The sequence below is a fragment of the Schistocerca piceifrons genome, chromosome 4 (assembly GCF_021461385.2).
Source record: "Schistocerca piceifrons isolate TAMUIC-IGC-003096 chromosome 4, iqSchPice1.1, whole genome shotgun sequence".
Classification (NCBI taxonomy): domain Eukaryota; kingdom Metazoa; phylum Arthropoda; class Insecta; order Orthoptera; family Acrididae; genus Schistocerca; species Schistocerca piceifrons.
In genome coordinates, this window is record NC_060141.1 from 758,232,265 (window position 1) to 758,241,784 (window position 9,520).

The window sequence follows — 9,520 nt, forward strand, 5'->3', positions numbered from 1 at the left end:
TTCTATGAGTGTGGATAGCGTGTTATTTGGTATGCTTAGATTACATTATTATACGATGTTTTACATGCAGCTATTACTGTAACAATTTGGAACAACTTTTTGTAGATGTTGTCATTAACTTTGGGTGTTTTTATTTCCTGGTTTAATGTAAACGCATAGTCTCCATCGTCATTCTCTCCATTATTAGAAAAACGTTCTTTGTTGCACCTACATATAAATGTTGATTGTAGCTTACATGTGACATGTTTCACTGGCCCTGGTATAGGTGACCCATCCTAGAATATTGCTCAAGTGTTTAGGACCCGTACCAAATAGGACTAACAGGGGAAACTGAATGTAAACAGAGAAGGGTATTGTGAATGTTTATGGGTTTATCTAACCAGTGGGAGTGTGTCACAGATATCCTGAAGAAACTGAACTGGCAAATGCTTGAAGATAGACATGAACTATCCTGAGAAAGCCTATTTACAAAATTTTAAGAGATGGCTTTAAATGGTGACGCTAGTCTTATCCTATGACCCCCTATGTATTTCTCCTGTAGGAATTATGAAGACAAGATTGTATTGATTACAGTATACACAGAGGCATATTTGTATGAAACGGGAAGAGGCCTTAATAACTGGTACATTGGAAAGTACCCTCTTTCCTTCCACTTCTCAGTTGTTTTGCAGATGGTGGATGTAGATGTAGTTGCAGTTGCAGTATCAGTTCAAGGTCCAAATTAATGTCCCCCAACAGAGGAGATGATTAAAATCTTAGTGATCAACTGCCAATGCAATCACAACTAAGTCCCAGACATTGAAGTAGTGGAGCCCATAATAATACGAGGTATAGCAGGCTGGCAAAAATACTTAATTGGTAGCAGCCAGATCTTTTATGTAAATCTGAAAATACATTGAATTCACCTGCTGGGAAATGTAGGCGATGTCTTGTCACAGTTGACAAAAAACCCAAATCCATTCAGATAGAAACTGAGACTGCATCGAAGTTCATTTGGACAGGACTCAGTACCAAGAGCAGGCATAAATGTGTATACCATCAGACTCGTCCCCAGGTGTAACCATAAACTTAAGCAGAAACCTCAGACTTTTGTTAGTGCATATGTTTCCCAATCATACAACAGTTCATTAGAATGTGACTCTTCAGTTACAGCTTGCCAGCAGTAACAAACAGCCACCACTTATGATATTGAGCAGTTGCATCAGGATAATATTGTGGGATACACAAAATGTGAAGTGCTCACCAAAGTACCTTATCTGGCCTACTACTTTCTGATGCCTCCTCCATCATCTTTTTGACCGTTGTCCTCACTACATCTTGGGAACAGAGTAGTCTGCCTTTCCTTTTTGGTCCTCCCCACTCTCTCCTATCCAAGGGAGGAACTAATAGCTCTAAAAGCTAAAGTAATGTCATCACTTTTACTTTTACACGTCTGTCAGTGGTGCTAAACATTTTACTAACTGAAGGTAAGTGCGGACAAGTAATTCAGTCTCATATTTGTTACTTTTCTCAGGTGAATTTTCCTTTGATGGAATTTATTCAGCCAACATTAACAGTGTTTCTTTGATTACTGTAGAAAGATGACATGGCTCATTTTAGCAATTTTTGTGCGGAAAACTAGTGCTTGGAAAGATTTAATAGCTTTAAAAGAATAAGTTTGAGTCTTCATTTGAGTTCAGAAAGCAAATCTAGTGTTTGGCACATCTGTTGAAGTAGATCCTGTGGTAGGATGGTCATTTTGAGTTGCTACAGTGTAGGAAAAAATCAGTGCATTTATTGGTAGTACTTTTAGATTATTCAGCTCTGCTTCTGGATCACAGGAATGAATCATCCCTGCTTGACATAAATTTATAAGTGTTTTTTTATGTTCTTTGTGCAGCTGACTTTATGAAATATTGTAATATAGAGAAAAACAGCAGATGCAAGATACTCAGTCCATTATAAAATGTATTAATTGTCTTCTCTGTTTTCCTTCTATTAAGGCTCGTCTACCATATCAGCGTTCTACACCTCACATTATTGGAGGAAAGGAGTTAATCTTATATCAAACAGCAACAAGTTCCTTCAGTAAAATACAAGAAAATGGTGCAGATAGTGATGAAGTTGATGATGAAGAGCATGACCAATGGGCATTCCAGCCTTCACAGAAATCAAAAAGAATTAGATAGACTTTGGAAAAGAGACAAGCTGAAAACTGTTATAATACTTTTTGTTTGCATAAAAAATGGCACTGCAATATAAGAAATAAATTTTTTATACACATTGTATTTTATTGTTTTCAGTGTAAATATCAACAGCTCTCCATCCATATGTCCACTTGTGTTGATTTAGGTAGTTGACCATACAGAAGAAAAGGAAATTTGTGATAAGTTCCTATGGGACCAAACTGCAGAGGTCATCTATCCCTAGGCTTACACACTACTTAATCGAACTTAAACTAACTTAAGCTAAGGACAACACACACACACACACACACACACACACACACACACACACACACACACACACACACACACACAGAGAGAGATCACGCAGCTACCCCGCGCGGCCATACAGAAGAGGTACTGGGTAGTAGACAGCATTTAAAAAGGCCAATAAAATTTTTTAGAAGCTGAACAATTCATAACAACTTTGATATATCAAAGATAAATTTTTTCTTTCAGTTTCTTTGGGATCCATTTTATAATGTGATAAACACCTAAAATCGGATATGGAATTGAATAAATATATCTAACTAGTTTAACTTCAAAATTACTTTGCTCCTGTCTGTTTGCTGGTTAGACAGCAACCGCTCTCTCACACGAGTGCACTCTCGAACACCCCCCAGCCCCAGCATCTCCTACATTTCTCCAGAACCCAAACTGACATTTCTTGTGTTCATCATCTACCAGTGTTTCCATTCTTCTGTATGTAATTCATGTTAACATTTTGCAATCATGATTTATTAAATTGATGGTTTGGTAATACTCACACCTCTCAGCAGCCACTTCCTTTGGAATCGTGATCAGTTCTCCATGGCTCTCAATAATTCTAAGGGAATGCCGTCTATTGCAGGTGCTTGGTTTTTTACTTAGGTCTTTCAGAATTCTGTTAAATTCTCCCCACAGTATTACATCTACCATCTCATCTTCTTCTGCTTCCTCTTCCCTTTCCATATTGTCTTCAATTTTTTTCCCTTTGTATAGTTCCTATAGAAATGCCTTCCCTCTTCAGCCCTCCCTTCTGTGCGTAGTATTGGCTTGCCATCAGAGCTCTTGACATTCATACAGCTGCTTCCCTTTTCTCCAAAGATTCCTTTAATTTTCCTGTAGGCAGAATCATAGTCATGCAAGCTTGCACAGCTGTGCATTTCTACACTTAATTGTTTAGATGTAAGCTTTTGCCTGATTTGTTTGCTTCCTTTTCATATTTTCCTCTTTTGTTAATTAAATTGAATATCTTGTATGTTATCCAACAGGGACTTGTATTTATGCCAATTTCATCCTCTGCTGCCTTTATTATTTCATCTTTAACAGAAGATGTATGGATGCACAAATTCCACACACAGACTACATCTTCTATATGAAAGAATAAACAACTCTTCTGCCGCAAGAAGAATGGAAAAAAGTTATAAGAGCTGTGCAGTTTCATACCAAGACAGCCAAGCCCACCCGGCTAGCCGGGTGGTCTAACACACTGCTTCCCGAATGGGAAGGCATGCCAGTCCCCAGCACAAATCCCCCCAGTGGATTAGTGTCAATGTCCAGTGTGCCAGCCAGCCTGTGGATGGTTTTTAAGGTGGTTATCCATCTACCTCAGCAAATGCAGGCTGGTTCCCCTTCTTCCGCCTCAGTTACTCTGTGTTGGTGATTGCTGCACAAACACCATTTCCTCATGTGTGTACACCATAATTATTCTACCACTGATACATTTTGGTTTACACTTATTTGGTATAAATTGTTCCCAGGAGGAGTCCACTGGGGACGGAACCGCACAATAACCCTGGGTTCGGTGTGGGGTGGGGTGGGGTGGGGTGGGGTGGGGTGGGGTGGGATGGGATGGGGTGGGGTGGAGTTGGGTGGATGGACTGCTGTGGCCTGTTTTGGGGTTGTGAACCACTGAGGGCTACGATGGGGCGAAGCCTCTCCATCATTTCTAGGTCCCCAGTTTAATACGTACATACTACATACATACAAGACAGCCAACATTTGCAAAGTCAAAAATAATTGCTCCTGCCTATTTGCACAACATCAGTGTATTGGACTCACATGATTGGCAATGTCATGACCAAACAATTAGTTATGTAAAACAAATCCTCTTTTAGAGCAAACATTATGAAAGAAGCAGGGTTGACTTTTTAAAGAAGCTGTTGAACCTTGCTCACTGCATATGAAGACATAAAATCTAAAAGGAAAAGTGAATGTTTAATTTAATGAAAGAGCTGAAATAAACAATTCATTAGATATCAGTCTATATCTAATACTGTACCTGTGTTTCTGTAACAGTATAAACCTCATGATAGGCGGGACCTACGCATAATAGTATGCATTATGGATTACATTGTCTATATCTGCACCAAAATATAATGTATTAGAGTGCCTACACTGCATGTATCAAAATGCACAAATATTACTTTACTGTGTTAGTAAAACTCTCGCTGTTTTTGCCGATGAGAGTCAAATGGAGAACAGAGAGATTAATGTTATGTCACACTTTAGCACAACCTCATTTTGGTAATGTCTCCCTGTACTTCAGGTGTCCTTTGTTTCAACATTATGCTGTCTTCACAAATGCCAGTGTGGAGCATTCAGAGCTTGTCTTCATGCCATGCTATTGACACCAACTAATGTCCTGCTAGTGAAGATTAACTAATTCTTGTCTCATGGTTAATATCAGTATCTCTGTGTGAAGTTCATATTTAAATGAGCACAGTTCATACAAGATAATCTTGCAGAGAATATTCAAGAGTGAAGTCATATGGCAACCGCTGATGTTCAAAGAGCATCAAAACCACCACTGCACGCATCAGCTTCAATCTCAATTGCTTTTGAAACACTTCAGTCTTGTACCATCCCTAGTGTGCGCATGTGGTCATGAATTAACCTTCATCAGTTGCATAAACAGTTATAACTCCATGAATCTGCTCTAACCAAACTGTCCTCCGACTTCTTTGACAAAATTATTTTATAGGAAAGGAACTACAAGGTACACAGGTTCTCCTACACATTTTTAGACGATTTTCAAATGCCTTTCTATTTGTGAAACACAAACACTGTTGTGTGAAATTAGTAACAGACTGTCAACTTTTTATTTGACTGTAATATGTATTAGTTACCAATAAAGTGTGTTCAGAAATTTCCATTACAGACTTCAAGGACTTGAAGAGGGGAGTGGGTACATAGTACTTTCATTAAGAACCCATGTCCAAAAATGCACCATTTCCATGCTAGAACCATCTGAAAACATGTTGGTAATGCAACCACTTTTACAATTAATTTGTTAGGCATGACTCAGAGTACATCGCTTGTTTTACAGTTCCAGTCATTAATGACCAAAGAAACAGAAAGGAACCTTAATCAGTTTTCACAAACAGTTCCAACTCCTTGGAGCACCACACTTATGCTTGCTGATGGTGAAGGTACGATTTTCTCAAAGCTGTTGTCTAATTGTGTCAAGAAGGGTACATGATGATGAATCAAACATTGTGGATAATGATCATGATAAAGGTGACAAGCAGCTCTTCCATTACTGTGAGCTTCACCATACAGAATGATGACGTCAGTGTATTCTGCAAACGTGTACCCAACCATGTCAGTCTAACACTCACAGACACATGAAGATTAGCTGAGCTTGTACTTCTCATTAACATAATTGGTCGGGGAAGTCAAATTTAGCAGTAGAGTTTGAGACAAAAGCTTTTGTCAGAGAGATGATAAATCTAACACCTATACTAAAAAAAAGTGGTATAACTTTTTTTCAAGCATGTACGACTCTGCACAAGTTGACTTTTATTTTCCTTGCTGCTCATGGAAAGAATTGTTTCTGATTGTTATTCTGAAAACACTTCCATGAGGGCTGGTGTACTATAATCAAGGATAAATGACATCCACACAAGAAAGAAGACTTTACATAGGCTACCTACAGCATCAGTGCAGACCAAAAATCCATGTAATAAGACGCTGATTGTTTCTCAGAATGTTCCCCTATGTCATAAAAAGAGAGAGGAGGAACTTATCAAAACCTGTCACATGTATTTGTGTGTCAGGATATTGGAAAAATGTTGCTTTTGATGGAAACATCTGCATCAACAGGCAGAATGAATTCAAAAATTGAGAGTCCTTGGTGACTACTCAGTACTGTTTGAACTGTGTAGTGCAGTCATTTGATGAACATAAGAACTTCTTGAGATGTAGGAGAAGTGGAAACGGAAGAGCTTGGCAGATTTTTAAAAAAAAATATGTAAAAGGGTAATGAAAACATTGCAATGTGTAAAATAAGGGAGAGGCAACTCACCTATAGCAAACATGCATGGAGCACAGAAACATGAAGCAGGAAACAGCATCAACACTAGCTCTCAAAGTCTTGCCCTTATTCTACCAGAAGTTCACAGATTTACACACACAACCACACAGACACCCTAACACACACTCCTGTATCCACAGAGAGACTGATTATTGAAAGCTGTTGCCTGAGATGATGGGGGTGAGGAGGGTGTAGGGAAGGACACAAAGAGGTGGTAGCAAGAAAGAAGAAGGTCTTTGGACAGGTGACTCCACAGCCACACAACAAGACAAAAGTGATATGGAGGGTAAAGCAAAAAAGGGAGGGGGGATCGAAGGGAGGTGGGTGCAAAAGGGGTAAAGAAGGGGGGAGATAGGGGTGGGAAGGAGTGGCATAGGCAGAAGAGAGAAGGGAGAAAGTAAGGTGAGGCAGTGGGAACATGTTAGCACTGGTTTAGGCCATGGGAATTGCAAGAATCCAGAATATTCTGAGAGACAATTCCCATTTGTACAGTTCAGAGAGACCTGGGGTGGAAGGGAATATGCAAATGGCTCACATAGTGATGCAGATGTTGAAGTCATTTCTTTTATAATGTACAGCAACAGGTTGGTCAAGTTTGTGGTTTGCCACAGTTTGGTGGTGGCCATTCATTTAAGAAGACAGTTGGTTACTTGTCATGCCCACATAAATGCTGTACAGTAATTCAAACATAGCTGATACATAACACGACTGCTTTCACAAGTGGTCCTGCCTTCTATTGGGCAGGAAATGCCTGTGACTGAACTGTAAAACTAGGTGGTGAGTGAGTGTATAGACCAAGTTTTGCACATGGGGCAACCACAGAGGAATGACCATGGTGTGCAGATTTGGGAGTAGGAGTGGAATAGGAATGGACAAGGATATTCCGTAGGTTGGGTGGATGGTGGAAAACTACATTGGGTAATATGGGTAGGATTTTGGATAGGATGTCCCTCGTCTCAGAGCACAATGAGAGGGAGTCAAAACCTTGGTGGAGAATGTGGTTGAGTGTTTTGAGGCCAGTGTAATTCTGGGTGATCAGAGGAGTGACAGTCAGTGACTGGTTAACAAGTTTACTGGTGTCAGAGGAGCAGATGGCATGGAAGATGTGTTTATGGATGGGCTGGAGAGCATACTGTCTGTCAGTATAGGTTGTGGTAGGGTATCAGTATGTTTTGCCAACTCCTACTTTCACTGCAGATGCAGTATCCAAGGTGGCAAGGCTGTAAGGGAGATACTTTTTGACATGGAATGAGTGGCAGCTGTCAAAGTGGAGTTACTGTTGGTGGTTGGTGCACTTGATTTAGACAGGGTGTCAATGGAGTCATCTGAGAGGTGCTGGGGATACTTGTTATAATGAGGATATTGAATGGCTTGTTATAGAACACACTAGCATTTATAATGAACTTCTACTCTTCAATGTTCCTTAAACATATAATGGTGTGGTTCATTTTCCTTAAAGTGAGTGTGTTCACATCCCAACAGTCAATCAATTATAGTTTCTGCTTTTGATCATCTGTTCTCTTTCTGTGCACTTACCCTTTTTAGCTTTGATTTAGTATGCTTTCTGATTAATTTTAATTTTTCTGTGTAACTGTTATGAATTTATATCTAAATGTGAATGGGCACTAATGATCATACTTCCATGTGCCCCACTTATTAATCAACTTAATTAACACTTTTTTCCCAAACTTATGTACAGCCCACAACCCCCCTCATTTATAACCCACAGTCCCCTCCATTATATCTGAATGTCTTAACCCTGCGTACTTCCTGCCCACCTTTTGTAAATATTGTAATATAGGCATGTCCTTATTATTTTAAAAGTTTTAAAAAATGATTTATGGTTTTTAATGAATTCTTTCACCAGATTATATAGTTTTTGCACTTAAACATGATCCCAAAATTTTAGTAGCAGTAGTAGTTGTAGTAGTAGCTGCAGCAGCAGCAGCAGCAGTAGCAGATGATGTGACTATCCACAACAAACAGCATGACATAATATATTTTCAGATAATATACTATGAAAAATAAATGCTGTGAATAGGATATTTTATAATTTCTGTTGATTTCACTTTGAGTATTTGGTGAAACATGATCAAAGAGAAAAACACACTTTTTGCAACCATTTCACTAATTACTAATATTTGTTATTGTGACCTATGTTTCTGGTTGTTAACCCACTGCCTAGTGTTACTGGAAAAGATGTAAATGTGTGTACTGATACAAATGTAAACATAGCAAAGACTGACAACTATCAAAGAAATTAACTCATACTAATTTTAGAAAATAACTCTTTCACAACCATTGAATACTGAAGTACATTACTGCGAAATCCATTTATAACAGGACATATTTTAACAAAGATGTATTGGGCAATCATTGAGGATTATCAATGTCCAGGAGCAGAGAGTAACCGAAATTTGTTTGTTCATTCAGCGGTTCTAAATGGTTCTTGTGATGTTCCTCCATTTCCAATATTTGATATAGCTGCATCTGAGTTTTAGGTAATGCTCTACAAAAGTGAAGTTCATTTTCTGTAGCTTCCACCTTCTATGGTGTTCTTTAAGTCTGCTGCACACTGAGCTACCTGTATTTTCTGTGTAGTACAAGTCACACTCTTAGTAGCTGATCTTATATACTCCACTATTGTTAGTTGAAGACTGCTTGTGCTTATGATGTACAATGTAACTCTTTTCTTGCTGCATCCTCATCATGTCTCAATTACCGAACTCGGAAGCCATCTGATAGACAAAACAAAAAGTGTACAGCCACTGAAGTTGTGATGATTAAAAAGATTTTACTCTAATAACTGTGACCCCAACCAACTCATTTTAGCTTAAAATGTCAACAATGGCTATCAAAATATCATCTTATCACATGGTAAACCTTTAAACTCTCAGTACATGGCATGGAACCCTTGAAGGATTATGTTGCAGCAATTGAAAAAATGTGGCCTCCCGTGAATACAAAATACATTTTTCCAAATCTTCCTGGGTAGGGTCAACTATTATGGGTGACAAAT

The 9,520-nt window shown here is 38.8% G+C and overlaps 1 protein-coding gene across 1 annotated transcript in view; it reads left to right on the forward strand.

Annotated features, from left to right (window-relative positions):
• The window catches only part of LOC124796271 (nibrin), a 163,207-nt gene extending 160,940 nt beyond the window's left edge, over positions 1-2,267 (forward strand). The window contains exon 10 of the mRNA XM_047260384.1: positions 1,983-2,267. Coding sequence (XP_047116340.1) covers positions 1,983-2,168 — 186 coding nt within the window. The 3' untranslated portion in view covers positions 2,169-2,267. The remainder of the gene's footprint in view (positions 1-1,982) is intronic.
• The last annotated feature ends 7,253 nt before the right edge of the window (positions 2,268-9,520 follow it).